This window comes from Pecten maximus, chromosome 12 (genome assembly GCF_902652985.1).
Source record: "Pecten maximus chromosome 12, xPecMax1.1, whole genome shotgun sequence".
In the NCBI taxonomy this organism is placed as follows: Eukaryota; Metazoa; Mollusca; class Bivalvia; order Pectinida; family Pectinidae; genus Pecten; species Pecten maximus.
The window spans coordinates 25,488,057-25,515,522 of NC_047026.1; the positions used below are offsets into that span (position 1 = coordinate 25,488,057).

Consider the following 27,466-nt stretch of genomic DNA (forward strand, 5'->3'; position numbering starts at 1 on the left):
TTACGTCTGAAGTGTTTTGTTAGATTACTCCCCATGGTCTTACTGAGACGTGGACAGAAGCCTAAAATATCCAACTAAGAAACCAGCAGGATGTACAAGCTGTTGATACCACGATATCCCACATTCTACTTACAGAAAACATTATCTCAATATCAAAATGCATTCTTAATGATAATTAGATTTCTACCCTTCACAAAGAAGTTCACCATGACTTCTATAAATATATACAAAATTGTTAATATGATGTGAAAATGTTTTCTTAATGATAATTGCGGAGAAGCTTACATCAGATCTGTGTGGCCATGTACCTAGGGGGATAAAGATGATATGATGTAGACAGTCAATAATAATCCACCACCTAACGACCAGCGTGATATCGTACAGCTGTCATAATGATTATAACATTGATCAAACAGATCCCCAGAAATAAACTTAGGTTTTGCCAGCTTAGCTGTAATGTACATGCATAAATCAAAAGCAATATTTATTTTGGAAATCAGACAATGACGACTCATTCGTTAAGGATGTATTCAAAATGAACTTACAAAATCTCCATGAAGCGATGTGTCTTGATAGCCTGGCCGGATACACAGGTGAGCTCGTTGTGGTCAAGTTGTCTACAAAAATAAACAAAAAGAATGCAAAACTGGACAATATAGGTAACATAACTAGCCCTAGGTGGGTAGGAAGTTCCCTTTAACCTAGTAGGATAACCACTAGAGTAACAGGACATTTAGTTTTTCATTACATCTTCCTACAGTAGAGATGGCATGACCAGTACAAGTGTAATAGGAGATCGTGAGCCTTCCTTGGACCTGAAGAACCTGGGTTGTGGTTGTCTTTGGGGGAAACTGTATATCACATCCTACAAACATACCAGTTAATTCTATTAACAGATGAGGAGTTGTGGTTCCCATCAAATCATCAACATTAACCTCAGGACAAATCAACCACTAGTACATAAAGAGTAGAAACGGTCTGTATCCAGTATGCTTGTTATCATAATTTGTCACTTCTAAGTTCCATACTTTGAGGTTTGCTACGGAAGTTTTGAGGTTTTAAGCTTCTCTTTACAAATACAGTACTTTATGTCAGCTTTGTTCTGCTAAATTCTGTTCAGATTGACCCAGGTGGGACATCAGCTCAGATAAATTCAGAATTTTTTTTCTGAAGTCATCATGTATTCTAGTTACCATAATTTTGCAGTATGTTAAAATGCCTGTCTTTAAAGCAATCTGATCACAACCTCGTAGGTAACATGGACATTTATGGTGAAGCTACAAGACAACTAGAAAGCAGTATATAAAGCTATATAGTGTTTCTCTAAACTTTGAAGTATAAACAATATCACAACAGCATCATATAAGCTAGGATCATCATGTATATTTATTAGGCATGACAGTTACTATCTACAGGAGAAATCTCCTCCCTGATGCTGGGTGAAGTTTAAAAAAAACAAAAACATTCTTAGCATCTTATCATATCCAGCTATATCCATAATGCTTTGTTATTTAAATGGAGCCTGACTTTATTATCAACAGGGAAGTTCATAAACCTGGTAGTAGTGCAAACGTGAGGAACAATTTTACTGATTCAAAGAGAAGAATTCCATGATCACAGATGTCATTCATGGACTTATATATACACCCACCGCAAGTATGCAGCATCTAGATATTGTGATCATGTGATATCTGTAGTAGGCCAATTCACAAAACAAAATATCTCTTTAATAATAAAGCATATGTACACTCCTACATTTTTTTCAGATGAGAGTTCCACTAGTTTTCTACTACAGATTTTTAATGTAAATATTAAGTTCACTTTAGCTACTTTGATCTATATAAAAACGAACAAAACTATAGGTTGTAGACCTATACATATTTTAGAAATAAATCCAAGTTATGTGGCATAACAGTATTAATATAATGAAATAACTATAGTGAAGTTGACAGGCAACACCAAGTCTGACATACCTTACATCCTTTAATCGGAACTCTTCATTGTTGGAGATAAAACATTGAATCACTAGGGCTTTGAAGTTTAAGTGACATTTGTTTGATACTTAGTTAAAACTTTTAGACTACAGAGAGTACAGCCTGTCCTTCCAAACATTAAAATTGTAATTTCTTTCTTGAGAAAGAAAACAATAAAAAAGATAATAGAAAATACAAGAGCAACGTGTACGAATTAAGTATCCTTTTGTCATTGTAATTACAAATGGCAAGTAAATTAGATTCCCTACCACAAAACCTGAAACAAGCACTTTATGTTAGACTGTAGTTTATTAGTCGTCAATAGGCTCTGCCAGAGTCAGTATTCCCTCTATTCTGAAGGAAGGGGCAAACATACTTTAAGCCAATTGTCTGCAGCTTTTTGCAATTACCATAAAAATGCTGAAGCTGTCAACATGATACTAGAAAACGATTCCCAGTTTATCATAAAATAATATAGGCTTTCTGTGTCACTAAGCCGAGGTTATTAATGAGACAGATAAGGATCCCATCAACTTTCTCTTGTTCATCTTCAAAATTTCAACAAACTAGTTTTATAGCTAACACAATATCTTCATCTGAATTGAAATATCATGAAAAAAAAAAAAATATCTAAAATGAAATTGCACAATAAGAATAGGCTGTGACACTGAAATTAAGTACATTTTTGTTTTTAGAGTATCTACGTATACTCTTGACTGAGGTTATGGAGATGACCACCAACTTAGAACAAAGGCCTTGACCTTATGGAAATGCACTCACTTTGATAAAGAGACCAAACAAAATCTACCAAATTATCACTTTTTTGTGTGTTTAATCGAGGACATATACCAGCTTGTGTGCACCCAACATGGAATGTGCCATTGGAATTTAGCTGAAGTTCAACTGTACCACCTTGAACAACTCTCAATAATAAAAATATTGGCACATGTATCCGGAAACTGTGTAAGAAGGGCGTGTAATCCATCTGTAGGTCTCCTTTAGGCCATGAACCATTTTACCAGCTAAAACAGCTGGGGTTATCACAAACCCTATCTACTACAAACTGAGATCACATTCTGTCATCTTTCAAAACACACTGGCATTTGTAAGATACAACAAAAGTACATTCTGGGCTGAGCTGTGTTTGCATAATTATAACACTTATGCATTATGAAATAAGTTACTAAAAAATGATTCTACATTTAAGTTAGGTTAATTAATACATAAAACAAAGTGAACAGGTGCTTGATTAATGAAATACCATCCTCCCCTTGAGGTGACCTGAGGTTATATTGCTGGACAATGTCTGACATTTGACCCCTTCCAATAACCTTGACCTTTGGAGAACTGACCTGAATATGTTATGTGACATTAATTCAGACATATGGCAACCAGAAAGTTTCATAATATAAAATAGGGACCAGAGAGATAATGAACATATGAGATTTGGAAAAGGTTGTTTCAGAACTTCTCAAAATGTTATATATATATATAAATATAACCATAAGAATATATTTCATACAAATAGCTGCTGATGATGCTGGACTAAAAATCCAATTTTAATAAGGTGACCATTATGCACTCATCCCATCCCAAATTCATAATTGATAGGATGGGGGGAAAACTGAGGTGGCTGTTCAAATTATAAAACACTTCTAACTTAATAAACCGCAGCAGAGTAAAAATATTTCAAAACGATTGAAATATTTTTTTGTGAAATTTGAGATAGCAGTCATGAGGTTTGTTGACCTCTGTTTGAGTACATCACTACAGTATTATTACATACAGAAAAGTTTATTGTTTAGACCAATAATGCACTGGTCACAATCTGTTGTTAAATATACAGATCCCCACGAGTTCAGACTAAAGTTCACCAGGGTACTGTACAATCCTGGTGATGTGTCATGTTGAAATCATTGATAAAAAGACCTTGTCATAAAACTTACAATATAGTTTGGGGGAAATTTTCACAAAATCTGCTTAAACTGCTGTTAAGAGGCTTTTTTTTAGAATATTTTTGGAAGCATTAAGGGTGTCATAAAAGGTTGTTTTTTTCTCTCGAAAAATTTCACCATTTTTTAAGTAACTTTTGAATACTCAGTATTGTTATGACAAAACCTGCCTGTTTCTCTACATGGTAGCTATAAAAACTTCCTCCTATAAAACAAAACTATTTTACTTATGTCACACATAGAGTACAGAGGACTGTTTTTAATTTAATATCTTTCTTGTGCCAAGACTGGCAAGAGATTAAATACAATTTAAGCCATTACAGAATAGTTGTCTTAATAAAGACTATAATTATGAATAAAATACGCGGTTCTAAATAGTTTGGTTGTTATCAGGAAGCACCTTAACATCTACCACATGGAACATTTATGAAATTTCTTCTTAAACACTTTATTTTTATCAAAAACATAATTTTTTACTAATATTTCGAAAGACAGCTAAGTTGATAATGTTGTGTGTTTTGAAACTTATCACTGTCTTTTGGGATATAAATATAATTTCTGCTTAATTTGCTGAATGTTTTACAGGAAGGCCATCAGATTTCTGATGATAAGTTGACACTTACAGGTTTTTGAGAACCATCGATCCTGTGAGGGTGTCCTTGCCAATAAACCGCAGTCTGTTATAGCTCAAGTCTCTGAAATAACAAGGACAGATAATCAGTATACATAAATAAAGGGAGATAACTAACATGTATTTGAAATAACAAGGGCAGATAATCAGTATACAGATATAAAGGGAGATAATTAACATGTATCTGAAATGACAAGGGCAGATAATCAGTATACAGATATAAAGGGAGATAACTAACAACAAGGGCAGATAATCAGTATACATATATTAAGGGAGATAACTAACATGTATCTGAAATTACAGGGGCAGATAATCAGTATACAGATTTAAAAGGGAGACAACTACCCTATCAGAAGACTAATTTAAGTGGTTCATTTGTAACCATGGTAAATACTAGCCGCAATGTACCTCTCAGCCAGAGATATCTTCTCTTTAGCTTGATCAGTTGAGCATAAAACTAGTAAACCTGTGTCTGATTTAATTAATCCTGTGATCTGTTACAATATGAGACAGAGATCTCTTGTCACTGTCTCAGTGGTCAGGCTCAGTTATATATAAGTGTTTAACCCTATAAACCTAACAAAGGTTTTCATCACATTCCACACTTCACCATTGACTGGAGTAGGAACAGGAAATAGAAACTTTATAATATATACCATATTTTTAGGATTAAAAGCAGCTTCTCTTTGATTGATTTATGCTTGACATTAACCCTTGAAAAGTGACTTGACTAGCAAATGAGGTATAACAGAATCATATTTATTATTAAAATATACAAAGATATCAGGATTAGAATCAGCTTTAGTTAATGATTGGTTAGATGACTTTAAAAAGTGTCTCAGCTAGCTACACGAGAAAAAGAGAAAGAGAATCTTGTATCTTTTTTGTCATTTATATGTAAAAAATTTATGAACTTCCATAAAAGGTATGCGTTATTGTAGATGAGTCATACAGTAATGATATAACCTTACGTTAAATAATGCCTCTATATAAATACCAGGTGACGTTTTAGTGTGACAGTACATGATACACAATGTATGTTCATCTTACATGTTGTATTAAATATTACAATATTTGCATAAATAAAGAAACAATTGTCATAACTCATAATTGAGATTATATTACAATAAAACATTGCCTCTTGTATAAAATCGTCAAATTATTAAAAATATCCCCAACCTCATCCGGATTCTTGAATGGGAAATCAAAATGAAGGGTCCTAGTCTTTGTTTGAATGGGGACGTGACTTTGATATTCAAATAATGGATTTGAAAGTTATCCAATCCGAATTTTATTAATGCAAGATAAAAAAATAAATAAAAAATATTAATTGGCCACATTTATTATGACCAATGAAAAATGCTAGCCAATATTATTGATGTCATCCTGACAATTGACCTGAGAAGCTAAGTTCTATATAATTGTTTGTATACAATTCTGAAATAGGGTTTAACAGTTTAAGATTCTCTTCTCAGACATCCGTGTGATTCATATCACTAATATGTAAGCACCACACACACAAATCATTTAATATTACTCTAGTAAAAAAAAAATGGCCCTAAGAACAGCAAGTCTCATCTCTAATTAATCAGAATTTTTGTTTATGCCTGTTTTATTGTCCTAGACATGGCCATGTAATTTGTTTCCTAGGATGTTACCATGGCAACGATACATGAATTACTCATCAAAATGAAATCTAAATAACTATATAATTCTAATAACTTGTGAATGTTTATAAACATTTTCAAATTATCTACATTAAAAAATAGCATCCGTGAAGAGTGAATGTTTTTTAGGTGTTGGATGCCAAATTCAACAGTAAGTGAATGTATGAGTTGTTGGATGATATATATTCTAAATCAGTCAATATATGAAGCTAGAGAAGACAGCTAGTCATTTTCAGCAAGTGTTTTGACCAAAAATGTTCTAGATCATAAGCAGCCAAATATAATACAACATTAACATGTGTATGTCAACCTTATATACAGTACTATAGACAATCTACCGTCAAGCCAAACATCACCAGTTACATGTCGGGGCGTCAATGACTTATGACAGATCGTTAACTACTTAATCTGATTAGATTTACTGATTAAATATTATCAAAGACATATTTTCACATTTTTTGATGACCTATGTGTCTGAGGGTGGCAGATGTTCAAACAGAACATTTGTTCTTTTTTTATTGAATAACTAAATAGAATTAAGTATTCGGCACACGCAGATGAGTAACAGACAGATATTTAGTATAAAACAATGATTGAATGTTTGAAATACAAAAGAATTCAACCCGTGTTAATCACGGTGTCTGAGCACACATGGACAAGCATGAACTCGGTGTATTATAGACGTCCTGACCCAAGAGCCGAGCCTTGTAAACTTGAACTTGTAAACAACAACAAAGTGCCCGTCATTAATTAACTCTTTACATATTTACGCAGTACAACCACAAAACTGTCTCAGTAAACACCTCAGATCCGTAACCGAGCAGATAACTCCCATCAAAATTGCTCAAATCACTGATTTGAATATCCATACCATTGTTTAAACATCCAAAAGCTAAATAACATGACAAATATTAAAATATGATATTAGCAATGAGCGATGACTCTGCTGTATACATGTAATAAACCTCTGGTATCTATAACAATTGTATAATGAAGCATGCATGCCTCTTTCTAATTTTTTTCAATTAAAAGCTATCGATTTACTTACTAGTACCTAATGGTATGCATTCTAAATGAACAGACAGTGAATACCGGGTACAATCATTGTCTTGTGTTGAGACGGTCGCAGACTTATGACGTCTGATCTCTAGGTAAGCTTATCAATACCTCTACAATACCATTAGTAATCAAATATGGAGGAAAAATTGCAAAACATTGATTTTATATTATTGAGAATGATTCAACAGAATTGGTATCAAAAGATCTTTTAATGATACACTGCCTACCTGTAGAATTAGTTTATGTAAGAACAACAATAAAACTCTAGATTAACAATATTATCATGTATATGTTGTGGATTCCCCGTAATAACAATGTATCATCAATAGTAATCAGGTGACATGTACAATGGGTACAGGTAAGGAATAACTCAACAGTGTAATTAGTACGGATATAACTCTACAGTGTAATTAGTACAGATATAACTCAACAGTGTAATTAGTACGGATATAACTCAACAGTGTAATTAGTACGGATATAACTCAACAGTGTAATTAGTATGGATATAACTACAGTGTAATTAGTACAGATATAACTCAATAGAGTAATTAGTACGGATATAACTACAGTGTAATTAGTACAGATATAACTCAATAGAGTAATTAGTACGGATATAACTCAATAGAGTAATTAGTACGGATATAACTCAACAGTGTAATTAGTACAGATTGTCTATCTATGGAATAACATCAGGGAGGACACTCAGGGTGTTGGCGGAAGTGTCTGTGAGGAGTTGGTCTAGTCCCGCTAAGCGAGTCTAGTTGGTAGAATCTAGACAGGAAGACTGGGGAGGAGTGGGTCTAGTCAGGCTCTGGAGTACAGGGTCTAGTCAGGAGGACTGGAGAGGAGTGGGTCTAGTGGGGAGGAAGGGGTCTACTCATGTTAAGAGGGTCTTTTCATCCTAAGCAGGTCTAGTTGAGAGAAGTGGGTCTAGTCGGAGAGACTAGAGAGGAGTGGGTCTAGTTGGGAGGACGGGGTCCAGTCAGGAGGAGAGGATCTAGTCGAGAGCAGTTGGAGGGGTCTAGTCAGGAGGAATGGGACTAAGGAGGAGTAGGTCTAGTCAGGAAGACAGGGCTGAGAAAGGAAAACTAACCAAAGTATCTGAATTTTGTCTCTAAATGTAATACTAACACACCTCTTAGATTGTCATGTATATAAAGATAAACAGTCAGTAGTTGTATCAATATATTAATTACTACCAATTACTGTCAACATACAGGCAGAGTGGTATCTTAGTCCATTGTGACTCATTATTGAAAACAGACATAATTATGTGAATGTACAAAATATCAAACAATGAATGGCCTTATTATTACTTATATAAGAAAGGTTGGTGTGTTTATATGTTTGCAGCCTGCCAAAACATTAAACACATTGATCCTAATTTTATTGTCTGGACAATGTCCAGGACTCAAAATTCCTTCCAAAATAGATATTGCATATACTTCTCAAAAGAAATAGCATTTTTGCATGAAACAGCATGTACTATCTACAGATAAGGGTTCAAGCCAAGATATCAGTCTAAATCGGGCCTCCCACGTTTATTTTGCACACACATTCAGATATCTCTTAGTTTTTTCTGTCTTGTTTTAGGAGAGAGGATATGAAGTTATCTCCCCTGATGGTTCAAATTTCGCATTTTGCTAAAGCTACCCTTCACCATTAGAGAAACAGTTATTGTTCAGTCCAGGTATCTCCCAGGACGAGTTTACCTCCCCTTTGTAATAAATGAAGCAGATAAAGCATGCCTTTTCATTGTTTTATGATTACAAACTAAGGCTCAGTTACAAACGGACCAAGAAACCTTACCTCACACAAACTACAGTATCCAGGTGTCATGTTACACCCCGTAAATAATCAGCCAGCTAGTTAGCGGCGACCAACTAATATCTAAACACGACTAAAATGTCCAGTCAATTTCACTTACTTTTTTTGTTTTAGTTTTACACCTAATACATCTATGCAAGAAAAAAAAATACTGATATAATATATTTTATTTTTCAATTTTGACCATCTATTGTATCAGGCACCTTAAATATTAATTTATTATTATAATATATATAATTATATTTTTGGTAAATATACAAATTATATTGATTTTACATCTGGTTGCACCTGTGTTTTTATTTTGACTAATTATCCATAATTAATTACAAAACTTGGAATTTCTCCATGCATTGTGTACCCCCTTGAAGTTGACTGCGTTAAAAACGGACCAATATCTAATAATTAAAACACGACCCGGTTATTGAAGATTTACGAAACTGACACAGGTCAAGCAGGTAACACTAAGACAATTGATGGAATTTAGAGATAGTGTCTCCCCCTAGTGGAGATCTAACACTGCCCCTATTGTAAGGTATTGACCCCTGACGTTCCTCCATTGAAGCACCTAGTACATTCCTGACAGTAGACTGTGTAGGTTTTATTGGTAACTGTTGATCCACTGCTATCTCGTGTATTTTCTACTCCCAGCATGTTCACGGTACTATGTCCGTAACATCGGATACTTCCCGGGTTGTCATATTGAGACCGGAGTCATGTACTAAAGCATAGTCAACTCTATAAACGTCGCAATCCTCACAATCCACAATTAATATTGATATGATTTTACTTTATCTGATAACATATCCAAAATTTACATTTAAATAAAATTTTCTATTTTTTTTAGCATTTTAACATGATAGACTTACAGAATTCCACAACGGTGATTTATATGACCTAGACTCAAGTACCTGGGTGACCTTGACAATAAGGTCGCGCTCCTGTGTCAGGTACGTAATGTTAAAGTGAGACACCTGGCAGAATACGTAAACGGATGTTAATTTGAATAGAACGGGACAAAATGCTAATGACCACAGGAATTTCTAAAACAGTGGTATATGTATACATTACTAATTAACATACACACATAATTAGGCCCATGTTTACTAATGTGGACGACTTATGACGTAGGTAATGTATTATGCTTTTCACCAGTTTCCCAATACCACACAAATCAAATATTTTATTATATTTGTCACACATTAAAAATCTGGCAAAGCGATATATAAAAAAGATTCATCAAATACCTATAGGTGTAAAAGATGTATTTATTGAAATTTGGTCTGCACTAAAACTTGACTTTTTGGCATCCTCATTTTATTTCAGAACTGTAAAAATTGTATGACATATATGATGTTAACAAATCTATGCTCAGATTAATACTAATTTCAATATAAATTCAATTTGCATGAAATCCTTCTCTTTGCCAAGTGGAAAAAAATAATTTTCTTAACAGAAAAACAATTCTTTCAACTCTATTTTACCTTTTGAAAAACCATGTGTGAGACTTTACTAAATGTCTATTGTATACTTATGGATAGTCATTGGTGAATAACGGAGCTATCTGATGAATCTACTGCTCCTCCCCGCCTCCCCCAGTAATAAAAGTGTAATATCATCTCGACACCAACAGTACACATCACCAGTAACACTAGAATACTTCTATTGGCCATTAGTTCAGACATACTACAGCTTTTCATCAGTTTAAAAGACATTGTGCCTTTTTTCATCAGTTTAAAAGCGTATGACATTCTAGTTCGCTTTAAAGATTCACCACGACAGACATTGTATTTAGTTACGCTATGGAGAGTGAAACCTAGAGATGCATTACTGTGATCGACAAACTGCATTTCTCATTCCTAGACGGAAGCTCTCTAAGTCTGTTTCAACTTAAAAGGACTCTCCTGTTGCATTTAGATATTAGTAGAAGGTATTATTTGCACTGATAGTAAGCTTTCTTCCTGAATTCAAATCTTAATATCCTTAACACCCTTGTTTCAGGCTTAATGGTGGCACTACTACTAAACAGTGAAACAGATACGACTCCCAACTCAAACTTAGAGGTCACTCTACAGTAAACAGGAATCAAATGGGACTTAATTCAAACAATTCCATCAAAATTATGATAAAAAACACTCAAAGATCTAAATCCTGGCCATAAAACCAATCCCGAGATTTGATTGGTAATTGAGTACGGAGTTAATCAGCAGTATCGTTAAAACGTTTGATACATATCAGGTAATATACAGCACTATCCGGTACCTCTAAGGTCCCTATCACACTCGACATTACCCTATCTTCGACACGACCAGCTGTCGTGATCCCCCTAACGTATGTATAACAGAAATGGGATAGGACATATATGACAACTTCTGTGACGTTACCGACTTAAAATTTGTCAACTCACAATGACTTATCACAGTGATAACTCCGAATTCGATTTAAAAACCTCGCTGGATTTATTGACAGCGCAATGGATTAGATTAACCTCTAAGATAATGTCATTTTGCAAAGTTTATGCCTTTTTTGGCCCGTATATCTAAACCTCTTAAAGAAAATCCAGTCATTCATCGTGTACGACATAACACGGGTTAAAAACATATACAGATAACTGTTTTACCTGTAGAGGGGGATTACTCCCCCTCCCCATTGTCATTCAGTTTCATTGATCTCTAAGTGTTCGATATACCGCCGTAATGTCAAGCAAATTAAAGGAACCGGTTGACCTATGACCTGTAAGGTCTGTTTTAAGAGCTTGAAGGGTGAATCTTCTATAGAAAACTATCTGACCAGAAATAACGAATCCGTTAAAACATAAACTAGAGTCTTTGTTGATAGGCATCAATCCTAATAGGTTCACAGGGACAAAACTATGAGCAATGATCAAATCCACAAAAACTATATAACCATTGAAAGATTATCCAGCTGAATGTTTACATCCATGAAACAAGTGTTGTTTAATGCTGATTTTGAGATTTTAGTTTAAATAAAGCTGCCATTATGTTCTGATTTCTGCAAGAATTGACAGGGTGAATAAGCTCAAAAGACCATTCAACCACGAAATACTGACAATTGATCAATGGGCGAAGTGGCCGCACTAAACAGGCCTGTTAATAAATAATAAGGCACTAATACTTGTATAATCTTTGACCTATTACAAAATATTTCTCTTTACAAAATATTGTCTCAAATAATGTCAGACATCAAATATAAATGTTCTTATCTACAAAACATTATTTAGAGGATAAGAAGCTACAGGAAGGGTCATTCCTATCATAGGCCAATGGTTTCAGTGAAATATTACAAACTTTTACTTGCAGATAGATAAAATAACTGATTGGAATATTTAAATGAATTTCAAATTTCATATAGAAAACTGAATCATAGTAATAATTAAATAGTGTATGAAATTTGTTATAATTAAGAATATAAAAACAGTTTTTCATGCAAAAAATATCAAGTACAACAATCGATTCTGGCCAAGGAATATAACAGTGTAGGTCACACAAAGTCGTGTTTGTTCTCCACTCCATGTATCAGTCTGACATTCTACACCTCATTGTCAGACAGTATCATCTTCTATAAGAATAATGACTTGAATAATCTCTTTGATCTTTGATTTCATTACTGTCAATCAGAATCACAGAGAAGCCTCATTGTGGCTGGATGTGTGTGGATCAGAGAGGCTCATGGGTATTAACGTCCCCATGCTGCCGAAGCAAAAACACAAATCTGACATTTAATGTTAATTTCATTATTTAGGCGTGTCTGCGGTCAAAATACTTCTGGATATATCTTGTTTTGATGTGTTTTCATTGAATGTCTGACTCTGAAATCAAAAGACATATTACTTCATACTGTTTTCATTTCATGTGATAATCTTCTAAAAAATCAAATAAAAGTTCAAAATAATAAGTTTTTCAGCATCTGAGTGTAAAAAAAAAGTACAGTCAAACCTGTCATATGTGACCTTCCAAGGGAGTCAATAAAAAAGGTCACATATGACAGGTGGTCTCTTAATCCAGGTTCAAAGAAAATTACCCGAAAAGGAAAGTTCATGATTAGTCTGCCACATATGTAAAATTTAACAGCTACAAATATTAGTACATATATGAAAAGGAATTACCTCAGTCATCAATTAAGATTGTGAATATAATCAAATCTGTAAGAGACCTCTTGAGGAAAACGAAAGAAAAAAAAAGAAAAAGAAAAAAAAACAACACTATTCACTTAATGAAATAAAATGCTTATAATATTAATAATGGACAATATATAGAAATATCCCCATTTCTACGTATGTAGTACAATATCTATTTTTTTAAATTTAATTCAGTTTCTTTATTTTCATTAATATATATATTTAAATTCTTTTAGCATGTTACAATAATTTTTTTAATTTTAAAATACAAAAAATAATCAAAGAGTTTGAATGGCTAATTTGATTATTTCCAGTGCCGGATACATTTACAAAAAAAAAAAAAAAAAATTTTTTTTTTTTCATTCCTGAATTCCTGGTCCGGACTTCCGTCCGGATTATTAGTCACGTAACTGCATTTCCTTCATAACGATGGAGACGTTTTTAACTGGCAAATATCTGTCCTAATGTCTCAAAAAGAACATAAATTTCAGTTAAACAGTAAGTTGACTGTTTATTCACTCTTTTTCATACTTGTCAAGCAAATGTTTGTATTTTTATCTATCAAAATTTCGTGAAAATCGTCTGAATGGCGAGGACGTTTTTTCGCCATATCCCATCTCCTTTCATTCTTTAGAAGTAAAGTACAGTTTCGTTCGTTTTTGGGTGTTATCAGGGCAAAGATAATAAATTCAATACATTTTTTGAGACAGAATAAGACATTTCATACATTTCTAAAGTATTTTTTAATCTTTGAAAGCAGACAAGTTCGTCCGGTTTCTTCTTGATTATGACTTCTGCTTCCGTTTTAAAACTCGGAAAGTCGCTGAAAAAAGTCGCTTTTCAGCATTTGGGACACGGAAATGATGGTCGTTAGTCGCGTCTGACAGGTAGTCGCTTAATTCAGGTCACTAGTATAGTAAATAACGTTGGGAGGAAAAAATAAGGTCGCATATGAAAGGAAGTCGTTTAATTCAGGTGGTCGCTAAGGCAGGTTTGACTGTAATTAACTATATAACTTTGTATATATACATAAGTACAATACATGTACATCATTCAACATTTTTTTTTTTTTTGCAAAAATAACCTTTTTCTAGTACAAACCACCGAAACTAATTTAGCTGAACATAAATTCCTGTAAAAATGATAGGTTTGACTACATTGAATTAACTACATTTTGAATCTAGTATGATGTCCATTACCTAATTGTATAAACTAGCTGTGTTGTGATCACTTGCATGTATGATGCATGATATCGATATAACAATTCTTTTCTTTGATGCATGATATTGATATAACAATTCTTTTTTTAACAGATATTTGTCTGTGTGGACAGAACTTAGGCCCTAAATTGTTTGATGGGGAGCAACATTCATTTTGACAGAATTGTTATGCAGAATTAGCCTTCTGGGTATTTCTTATCATTTCTCAATCTGCCATTGAGGGAAATCTGAGTGAAAAGTACTTGAACTAGCTGTTTCTACACTTCACAAGGGTTAGAGAGAACAGGAGAAAATATTCCAAATATATATAAATTTTCATAAGTGTAACTAACAGGTTGAATGTGTATGTGATCTTTTATTTTTATTTTATTTATTTTTTCTTTTTGGCAGAGGGAGGGTTTTGCAATGTTGTAATGGTGAGGAAATTTATTTCTACATACACTTCATGTTTGAAAAAAAAATTTCTAAAGCTAACAGATAATGATAAGATATAGATATAAGGTTGAATACTAAGCTGAGATATTGAAGGGATAATATTCAAATAACATTTTTTGTTTTGTTCCTACTACATGTTTCAGGAAGTAATTTCACACTCGGCAGCATGCATGGACTTTTCAGAGAATCGTATGGAGGATATATGTTGTTGTAAAGCACACAATTCAGGTATCAAAGTATCACACAGTAGAATTTTACCTTCATACAGTGTATATTTTTTTTTGAAGAATTAAAGACCAGTTTTCAGATCTTCCAAAATACACAATGATACGTATTCCTTATTTGAGTATGAAACAGATTGTATTCCCACCGGAGCCGGACCTTACCCTCGAGCTCTCGTTCTTTATATCATTCATTCCTACGATATTAATATTTGTCAAAGAAAGTTATGAATATTTACAGGCATTTGAAATTATAGCAAGAAAAGTCATAAATAGTAGCTTTGGAAATTACCTCCAAGCTGTCAACAACGATATCTAAACATATCATTCCTTTCAAAAAGAAAATGGCTTTAAACCCATCTATCTAATTACTATAGTAAAAAAACGTAATATTTCACCTTTATGTGATAAAAAGTTACGGCATAAAACATGAGAACGCAACAATTTTGTATGAATATTATGTTTATCTAGTCGAGACTTCAATAAAAAAGATTTGATGTTTTGACAGACTTTTTACAGTCAATTCTATATATCCATTATAATAACACATCAAAGGGAGGTAACTTTTTAAAAGGAAAATGTGCTGATGTCACTCAAGCTTAAGCTTGTAATCTTTGGAAATGTGCTGACGTTAATGTCATTGTAATATTAGTTTTTTTTTCATTATGACTTCTATTTTTTCTTGTTTCCAGTCTTTTGAATAACTTTTTCTTTTTAAATGTTCTTAAATAACAGAATATGATCCACACAGACTATTCCACACACAAAAATTCCACACTGACTAATAGAAAGACTTATTCCACATTGACTATTTCACACTGACTATTCTACACAGACTAATAGAAAGACTTATTCCACATTGACTATTTCACACTGACTATTCTACACAGACTAATAGAAAGACTTATTCCACATTGACTATTTCACACTGACTATTCCACACAGACTAATAGAAAGACTTATTCCACATTGACTATTTCACACTGACTATTCCACACAGACTAATAGAAAGACTTATTCCACATTGACTATTTCACACTGACTATTCTACAGAGACCATTCCACATACACAATTCCACACTGACTATTCCACACACCCAATTCCACACTGACTATTCCACACTGACTAATAGAAAGACTTATTCCACATTGACTATTTCACACTGACTATTCTACAGAGACCATTCCACATACACAATTCCACACTGACTATTCCACACACCCAATTCCACACTGACTATTCTACACACATATTCTACAGACTATTCCACACTGCATACCCCCTAACACCAGATGGGTTTGCTCTTATTAAATATACAGCCACATTTTTCATAATGACAAATTTGATGAGAAAGCGCTTGCTTTGTGAGCTATGGACCATGTAATCTAATTTTATGGTGTTTATAGGTATACTAGTGTTACATTGATGTACGACCTACACCTCCACCTGCTGATATACGGGCCATATACAGAATGGGGCAACAATTCTATCTTTTTAAATACAGTCAGAAAATAATACAAATGTTTGACCCCTGACCTCAAACAAAAGTCATCACTGTTTAAATTATTCGTCTATTCGCCACTTTACATTAAGCTTAGAATTACGTGTAAATAGAAAAAACGTCTCATAACATCCTTGAGTTTTTTTTGTTTTGTTTTTTTGACATCTCAAATAGATTCATACGTTTTTTTCAACAGCCTGGTCTCACTCGATTCTACTCCTTCTCGTAGTCTATAAACACTGTCAGTCACAAACAAAGCCTCTCAGCCTAGTTGTTGATATGTTACTGCTTAATTTCTTGGCATTCCTCATAAATAAATTGGCAAAAACTGAATACTCTTCAAAGAAGGATGTTAAGTATTTTAATTACTATGATATTAAGTAAAAAAAAGAGAGCTCTGCTGTCTAAAATTAAACATCTATTACTTTGTCAACCTGGGGGAGTCATCTATAACATAGCACACACTGGTCTTCAGTAAAAAAACACCGCCGGCAGGGACATAATGTAAAACCCCACACAGTACTGTAACCTTTTAAAATTTTGGATTGTTCGGTTTAGAATAAAGAGGTAATACATGTACCATGAAAAATAAAATTGTGATAATGATATAAATTTTTTTTAAATGACGGTAAACCATAAATGAACGGTAAGTTTCCATAGATACCCCTGAAGAAGTACAAGGTGAATAAATTGATCAGTCTGTTATAAATAAGTGTAATTTCATGTTCTCAAAATAAGAACTGGGGAAGTGATTATTACTGGTGTCATGTTCTTACTAATCATAGTTGGAAAATCTTTTCTTTTATTAAATGATTGTAGCTTAAAAGATGTCTTGGGGTTGAAAAACATTGATCCTACATCTTGAAGAAATCGTACCACTGTAGTCCTACAAATCGTTCTACTGTACATTGTATATACATCCTTGAGCTTTAAAGTAGACATATCTACACCCTTACAACCATAGGTAACAAGTACCATGACAATTGACCTCCTAACACTAAGCTATAGCTCTCAACATCTCTAACACTATAACCTGCTCTGTCGCCTTGAAGACAGCCCCAGGTGGTCTTTTGAAATTGTGACCAGCAAATATTTATAGTCTTTCAAGATATTTTAAATACATGCACACCGATGTCATTTATCGCAGTGGTAATTTGAATGCATTGTCACCTAGGCATGGAACACCCAATCATAATTTCAAAGTAACTTTTCTGAAAAAGTTCAGCGGTTATAGAGTCAGTGTTATATTTTCATTCGGAGAATCTGAGGATTTCCCATAAATCGGATTACATCAGATGGAATGCAGTGAGACACCTAGGACTGTTGATGCACACCTGGGTCCACAAGAAACATGAGATACACATGTAATGAGCACACACACGTCCTGTGTTTGTATAGTAAGCTCTCATTATCTGGGGATGCCCAATACCTGTGATGCTATCAAAATCTGCTGCAGGAAAATATTAGCTTAAGATATAAAGTGGGATACAGCTATCACCATCATCCATCCAACCCAGATTTCCTTCTCTCTTTATTCAAAACAACTGCCATGAATACAACCATGCATAATTTTTTCTCAAAAATCACATGTTATTAAAGATCATTTCTGGAAAATAAAAAAAATCTTATTAAATAAAGTTAATTTTCATTCCACACATCTGATAATTAATGGAGAGTTGCACGAACAGGATCTATAAACTCAGAGTGTGATTCCCTACTGTTTTGGCTCACACTAAAGACTGGCCCTTATTACCTTCGGTATTGTAAGCATATTTACTGTGAGTGGCAAACTTACTGTGTTTATCCCACAATAAGACCATGCCTGGTAATAAGCCAAGCCATATCATTACTGTATATTCCTTTGAAATGCCAACCAATCCTATTATGTTGTCCTGTAATAAGCAAATCCTTACTTTAAAACGGCGACCGTGTTACTACTACTTGCGCTTATTGTAAATTGATTATTAAGATGAATACAGATTTTAGCAGTAAAAAGCAATTTATCACTGGGCAAATATTCTCTGCTAGACAGTGTGTAGTCAGGGGAAATAACCACACTTTCTACTACGTACACTAGATGGCGCTAAGAGCTGACACTAGATGGCGCTAAGAGCTGACACTAGATGGCGCTAAGAGCTGACACTAGATGGCGCTAAGAGCTGACACTAGATGGCACTAAGAGCTGACACTAGATGGCGCTAAAAGCTGGCACTAGATGGCGCTAAGAGCGTCACCTCTTCAGTTCTTTTCTTGTTCTTGAAACATTAGTGTTTACATGATGCATTTAGTTAAATGCAGCTCACAGAGACGACACAGGCATTAATTGATAATTTGTTGTTGTGTTGGTTGTTCCCTAATGACATAGGTTTATAAAACAGGGTTTCTATAATTCATAGCATATATTATAAATTACAGTAGCAAGTTAACAATAAGACAAACAACAAAGACTTCAAAACATCACTCATTCATATAGGACTGACGGTGAGATCTGATTCAATATCATTATAGAATCCAGCTAGAAGTCAACAAGGCATTGATAATAGATTATAAAGGGCCGGATGTTTTGATACAGTAATAGAGCCTTATAAAGGGCCGGGCGTTTGATACAGACAGTCCCTGTTAGTCCTGTACAGACCCCTGTCTGTATGACTAGGACAGGTATGGGAGGGGTAGACAACCTATCAACACAGATAACAAGTCTTAATTGATACCTACTGTCCGGCCACGGTCACTACAGGACCAACACTGTGATGATACAGCGCTAATCGCTTGACCATTTACCTGTTGTCCATCCAAGCGACAAGTGTATGGCCTTGGGCTGGCCGTTCTGGACAATGGTTTGTAAGTCGTCCAGGAGTTAGTGTGAGATACTGATCTATCATCATATTTGTCCACACATAAATGTTAACCTGCCGTTACGTACAGACACCTGTAATTTTCTTTGACGTGTTACCTGTAATTTTTTTAGGTAAACACGTATTTGTTGTCATTTGCCATTCAGTTCGAAGATAAACACTTACAGGATGACTTACTTACATGTATTTTCCGTACACTATAGTAGCTAAATGTCACACGGTATGTTACCTTGGTAAAAGAAAATGTTTTCTATTTGGTCCTATTAGTGTAGAATGACAAGGCACTTCTTGACCTTCCATCACGATATAGATTCTACCACCATCTTTACAGTTTCACAGACCCTCCCACCTAGCGATATAGATTCTACCATCATCTTTACAGTTTTACAGACCCTCCCACCTAGCGATATAGATTCTACCCTCATCTTTACAGTTTCACAGACCCTCCCACCTAGCGATATAGATTCTACCATTACTTTACAGTTTCACAGACCCTCCCACCTAGCGATATAGATTCTACCCTCATCTTTACAGTTTCACAGACCCTCCCACCTAGCGATATAGATTCTACCATTACTTTACAGTTTCACAGACCCTCCCACCTAGCGATATAGATTCTACCCTCATCTTTACAGTTTCACAGACCCTCCCCCCTAGCGATACAGATTCTACCATTACTTTACATTTTCACAGACCCTCCCACCTAGCGATATAGAATCTACCATCATCTTTACAGTTTTACAGACCCTCCCACCTAGCGATATATAGATTCTACCATTACTTTACAGTTTTACAGACCCTCCCACCTAGCGATATATAGATTTTACCATCATCTTTACAGTTTCACAGACCCTCCCACCTAGCGATATAGATTCTACCATTACTTTACAGTTTTACAGACCCTCCCACCTAGCGATATAGATTCTACCATTACTTTTCAGTTTTACAGACCCTCCCACCTAGCGATATATAGATTTTACCCTCATCTTTACAGTTTCACAGACCCTCCCCCCTAACATCAGTTAAAATCAAGTACACGAAACAATTTGATAAATATTAAGATAACAGAAGAAAGTCTTAAATCACCATTCATGTTTTATATACAATTATATCAAATTATTACTTAATTATGCTTCATGTTAGTCAACACTTAATTTCAAGATTTAGTCTCCAACAATTCACAAGATTAATTTCACAAGAAGATTACTGTCATAAACATATGTTTGAAAATAGGTTATTTCCTGAGGTTTTTAATTAAAACACAAATATCAGCTAATACTTAGCTAACGTGACTGGTCATCATGACTTTGACATAAATATTCAATTATAGACCGAGATGGCTTTATTTTGAGGTATCTTACATGACAACCTGAAAGCCGTTCCTCTGTGATATACAAACCCGCTATCCAATATCGTCTGGGACACCATACCAGACAGCTTTAATTAATACATACACATGATCAAATTTACTTTGATATCAGAAACTGGTTCTGATGTCATTTGGACAAGTGCATTAATTAATGTTATTTAATTAACTTTGTGTCCTTCTAATCCTTCAACTTTTAATCCTGTAACATTTCTTAGAAGGCCGGCACATTAACTTTGACACAAAATAGAGGGTAATGATTGAAATACAAAAGGGGTCGGGAGGTTGGGGTTGGGGGTTGGGGTATTATTGTGAAATAAAAATGCAAAACAGAACACTAACTTTAATCAGTGAGACGAAATCCAGCAAAAGGCACAGTCATGTAGGCAGTAAACCAGTAACCAGTAACTAAAACCTAACGCTGACAGTACACACTGACTATTACCATCAAACCTAGTAATAGGTAGAGGCATGTAGGCAGTTAACCTGTATCTAACTAATGCCGACAGAACAATACCCAACACTGACTATAGTCGGTGAGACAATACCTAACACTGACTATAGTCGGTGAGACAATACCCAACACTGACTATAGTCGGTGAGACAATACCCAACACTGACTATAGTCGGTGAGACAATACCTAACACTGACTATAGTCGGTGAGACAATACCCAACACTGACTATAGTCGGTGAGACAATACCCAACACTGACTATAGTCAGTGAGACAATACCTAACACTGACTATAGTCGGTGAGACAATACCTAACACTGACTATAGTCGGTGAGACAATACCTAACACTGACTATAGTCGGTGAGACAATACCTAACACTGACTATAGTCGGTGAGACAATACCTAACACTGACTATAGTCGGTGAGACAATACCCAACACTGACTATAGTCGGTGAGACAATACCTAACACTGACTATAGTCGGTGAGACAATACCCAACACTGACTATAGTCGGTGAGACAATACCTAACACTGACTATAGTCGGTGAGACAATACCTAACACTGACTATAGTCGGTGAGACAATACCCAACACTGACTATAGTCGGTGAGACAATACCCAACACTGACTATAGTCGGTGAGACAATACCCAACACTGACTATAGTTGGTGAGACAATACCTAACACTGACTATTGTCGGTGAGACAATACCTAACACTGACTATATAGTCGGTGAGACAATACCTAGCAATAGGGAGAGTCATGTAGGCGGTAAACCTGTATCTTACTAAGTGGGAAAATAAAGTACAATACTTAGACCATTAAAAAGGATAAATACTGTATAATTCTTTGGACCATTAAAAAGGATAAATACTGTACAAATTCTTAGACCATTAAAAACAATAAATATCTATAATGCCTAGTTTACAAGGAAATCTACTAAATACTCCTCCTGAACACATGTTTTCTCCATGTGGCATTTCTTAAAAATTTCCAGTCTGGTTGGTAGTACAATTAATGTCTTTGGAGAAATCAGCCTGTCAGCTGGGCGACTCATCAGGAACCTATCTGACTTTTAACATGTTTTTGCAGGTGATGAAAGCAGATAGATCTGTTCGGAGTGGAGTATACAAGGAGAGGAGATGTGTTTTGAGAGAGGTTGGGGGGATGGAGAATACTTGTACTGGTAATCTCCAGGACACACACTGCTGTAGGGGAAACTCAATACTAATCTGTTCTTTGTTTTTACTGAGGAGAGCGTCTCATTTGGTCCGATAAGCATTATACCACAGTCCCCCTCCCAAACTAGTTATATATCCCCATACGTTTAATCGAAAGTCAAGGCCAGCTGAAGATGCTGAATCCAGAAAAACCTATAATGAAATAATGCTACTCCACACTAACAATGATCTACATACATTATTTACAATCTTAAAATATTTCTCTTCACAGGACTTTCTAGTAAAGTTATTATGATGACCATGGACTTAGTGCCTCTTCTACAACCTTGACCCCCTCACATTCTCTGACAACTGATGACATCTGCTTATTTGATTGTCCCTTATACCATGTATACCAGGGCTCCTTAGTATGGACACAAAGCCTAGTCATTCAAGAGTATGGTAGCACAGTTACGATGGTTGAACTTTTGACCTCCACTTTTGACCTTGTCGTGTAAGCAGTTCAACACATCTTTCTCTATGAATGAAGACTTTGATTACCAGAATTATTTATTTAAATCTACTGCAACAATTACCTGGACACCAGGTTGGGGGTGGGAGGGGGTGGGAGGGGGTGGGGGGTGGGGTCATCAACATATCATAACTCAAAAAGGAAGATAGGGGGATCATCAATATATATCATAACTCAAAAAAATGATGATGGGGGGGGGGGGGGGGGGGGGGGGGGGGATCATCAACAAAAAAGGAGTGGGGGGGGGGGGGGGGGGGGGGGGGGTGTCATCAACATAACTTGACTCAAAAAGGTAACAGGAAAATGAGATAGCAGACATGCGTGGACTTATTTACCGGCATTGCCATACTAGACTGAAGTCTTTGGATTGTACTGAATAGTGTTATTTATAAGAAATTTTGGACAGTGCTTTCCATTATGGACAAGCCCAATATGAATCTAGCAACCCACCAGAGATGCCATACTCTAGAGGGTGGTATAGAACATCTGCTCTACATTCTAAACTTAACTATTTTACCTTCCAGTCCAAGGTTACCGCATCGAAACATAAATCTCTTTTGGGAGGGTAAAAAACTGCCAATTATGAGATAATATAGGGCTCTGGCTCGGCACTTTAACTTGTATTAGTAAATATAGAACAGTCTGATTCCTGTATACATTTGGGAAAAGTAATGAAAAACCCAGGAACTCATAAACTGTCCTTCCTGAATAGGGAGGGACAGTGAAATGTCTGCCATGGGGAATCTTCTTTGCTCTATACTGACATGATAAAAGTATATATTATATGGGATATATGTGGATATATGTGGCCTCACGTACCCTCAACCCCCACCCATTCAAATTCTCTACTCAGAATTTCAGGAACAAATTACTAACAGATAGATGATGTTTTCACCAAAACATTGAACAGCATAAAAAATTTAGTAAATATAGGCCGGTATATCAGTGAACTTTTGTTTACCTGAACTCGAATGGCTAGGCCATCCTCTACAGTGTCTTAACCCAAGGACCTACAAATGTTTAATATTACTTCGACCAATTAAATCACAAATGCGTTACTGCGACCCATTAAATTACAAATGTTCTACATCAACCTATTAAATTACATATGTTTTACTTCGACCAATTAAATTACAAATGTGTTACTTTGACACATTCAACAAAATTATACAGTGTCCTCTGGATAATTGTCACAAGATGCATAGGGAAATTATTTCTGAAGGAACAAATTGTATGTCATATATGCTATTATCCTTCTAGGTCACTGCAACAGACCTTTCCTATGTCAAACACCTTTCTATCATGATTTTTTAACCTCTACCTCACGAGTCTGTATATATTAACCACGCTATGTCTTGTGTTGGAAAGGTATGGTCTAGGAAAACTACACCCATAAATGTGCAGAGTTGAACTTGGCCCTTTTTCACACCTTGACATTCGAATGCCATCATTAACTCCCGATTAAACCACATCCTCCTACAATTAAGCCTATATTTCTAAGCAGTAGACTGAATTTGATACCTTGCACACATTTTCCACCCTAAAGTCACTGGATCATTTCATGGCCGAATCCCATCTGTCACCGAATTTACCCTCTCACTCACTTCTCAGTATGGTCAGCTTAATAATCTAAACACCTTTTTTTTCACCTGCACATGTTCATAACAAAATCAAAATTTCAAAATAGAATGTGAATAATCAATATCTGTATATATAGGTGTATATTCAAATGTTAAACTATCACCGATGTATGTATGTGGGAGCTATATAGGTCGGGAAGGATTCTTGCCATTACTGAAGACACCAGAACAGAAAAACCCAACCAAAATGTAATTTGAGGCCCTCGTCTATAAGAATGTGATAATTGCTCTTTATTGACATTCTGTGGAGATCATCATTCTTAAAAGTGATTGTCTTTATCAAAATTACAAATTAGTTTTATGTGTTCAGCACTTATAATGAAAACTATTTCAATTAAAGCAAGATAATTGAAAACATTTTCCTGCAGTTTAGAATTTACTGAGTCCACCCGAAAACAAAGACAAACAGGATTTGGTGAGAACCCAGACAACCGAGGAGTATTTGGTGAGAACCCCAGACAACTGAGGAGTATTTGGTGAGAACCCACACAACCGAGGAGTATTTGGTGAGAACCCAGATAACCGAGGAGTATTTGGTGAGAACCCAGACAACCGAGGAGTATTTGGTGAGAACCCAGACAACCGAGGAGTATTTGGTGAGAACCCAGATAACCGAGGAGTATTTGGTGAGAACCCCAGACAACTGAGGAGTATTTGGTGAGAACCCAGATAACCGAGGAGTATTTGGTGAGAACCCAGACAACCGAGGAGTATTTGGTGAGAACCCAGACAACCGAGGAGTATTTGGTGAGAACCCAGACAACCGGGGAGTATTTGGTGAGAACCCAGACAACCGAGGAGTATTTGGTGAGAACCCAGACAACCGAGGTGTATTTGGTGAGAACCCAGACAACCGAGGAGTATTTGGTGAGAACCCAGACAACCGAGGAGTATTTGGTGAGAACCCAGACTACCGAGGAGTATTTGGTGAGAACCCAGACAACCGGGGAGTATTTGGTGAGAACCCAGACAACCGAGGAGTATTTGGTGAGAACCCAGACCGTGAACCGAGGAGTATTTGGTGAGAACCCCAGACAAACATTAGGGAGTATGGCAGTGTATACGTAGCTCAATCTGAAGATGATCTATTACCAAAACATGTAACTCTGGTTAAATGTCTCCAAATCAATCAAAGCTATTCCATCTTTAAGTTTCACCTTCCAAAGATTAATTTCTTGGAAGATCCAAAAATTGGATGAAAACTACAGGAATGTGTTCTATCTATCTATTGGAATCATGATACCAGTTATCGTACTTCATGTTGTCAATCAAAACACGGATATCAAATAAATCAGTATTCATAACTATGCAGTTTTCCTCTTACACTCAACAGCAAAGCATATTATATCAATAAATTTCAGCTATGTTTTTAGGGTTTCAAAATTTTCATAATTTTTGTGATTTTAATAGTCTGACAACGAATCCTTTGAAATCTTCGTCAACATGAAAACTGCAAGTGGTTCGTACATAACAGATAACACAACTTTGCTCCAGGTAAAATCACACCTGACAGAAATATTCTGTGGTCTATTTTAGGAAACAAGATAGGAATCTATTTTATTTGATACTGATTTGAGAGAAACGAAAATTGGTACCAATGAAATTTCCTTTATCATCACTCAGCCATGCTGTTACCATACTGCAATGAGAGCAAGCTCTCTTGCTTTATCACAGGGTCACTGGGTCATCTCAGGCCTGGCAGACAGGTTCAAAACACCCTTTATTCTGACTGTGTTTATCTCAAAACAACATGGTCAATTCTACAAACAATTCCTCTGGTTTCCAACAACCGCCATTTCAAACAACCATCATGTCAAGCTTTGCAAAGAACATACATTTCAAACATCACAGGTCTACAGTCTTAGGTCTGACTCTCGTGAGGGAAGCCTTCAGCTTTCATGATTTATCATGCCATAAATTTGTTTTTAAATACTCTTTATTTCATGGAGAATAACAACATAACGTCTGGCCTACGAAATTAAATACTGTATCATTTTTATTTTATTTAAATCCTTAATGACTATGTGGTTGGACAAACAACCATTTCAGGACCTGTACGTTACATAAACTTTAGAAGCATGGCTGCTACAGAAGAATCTGCCTGAGGTCCATCCCACGACACCCCACATATAGTCACAGACAATCAGTAGTGCTTTGTTTTTCCTGTTAGAGAAAACTTGCCAACCTAATCATGATAAACCAATAACAAACGATTGGAAAGGATTAAAAATACATCGTCAGGAATTAGTAGAAGATTTTGTTTGATATTTTTTGAAGATTTGTACCAAACATATGAAATACAAGTGATTTTACAGTTTACAAGTAAATTTACCTGTCAACTCTGTTGTGTGACATGACTGTTTGGGTACATATGATATAAGCCTGAGGTCACCAGAAATACACTATAATCCTACAACATTTCATTTTCAATATCTTTTGTTTACCTGTACATTTTTTAGGATTTCTTACAAATCATCAAAATTAGACCAGTAATATACAGTATGCTAAAAACAATTTGTCAACATTTACAACGAAAAATCTTAATTGACTAATTTTGAAACTAATATAAGAACAGTTTCAGTGATGATATCTGTTAAAAGATATTCATATGAAGTGGTTATGCTATCATAGATATTGCAACAGTTTTAACCATTAAATTTTTCTGTTTTGAAATAATGATGGATGATTTCCTAAACAGGGAGAAAAAAGTTTACTGGAAAATATACATCTGTGGTAAGTACATTATCGAAAGTCATAAGCTTAAATCGTTAATGGGATAGATTTGTTCCCAAGGTGTGAAATACATATAACTAATGGGTTCTAATCTGTTTGCC

At 35.2% G+C, this 27,466-nt stretch overlaps 1 protein-coding gene across 3 annotated transcripts in view; it reads right to left on the bottom strand.

The window, feature by feature from the left end:
• The window catches only part of LOC117339083 (protein slit-like), a 123,773-nt gene that overhangs the window by 46,158 nt on the left and 50,149 nt on the right, over nt 1-27,466 (bottom strand). For all 3 annotated transcript variants that reach the window (XR_004535058.1, XM_033900463.1, XM_033900462.1), the window contains exons 5-6: nt 4,549-4,620; nt 546-617 (exon numbers count right to left, since the gene is read on the bottom strand). Coding sequence is in view for 2 of the 3 variants with exons in the window: in XM_033900463.1 (XP_033756354.1) it covers nt 546-617; nt 4,549-4,620 (144 nt within the window). In the remaining variant the exon portion in view is untranslated. The remainder of the gene's footprint in view (nt 1-545; nt 618-4,548; nt 4,621-27,466) is intronic.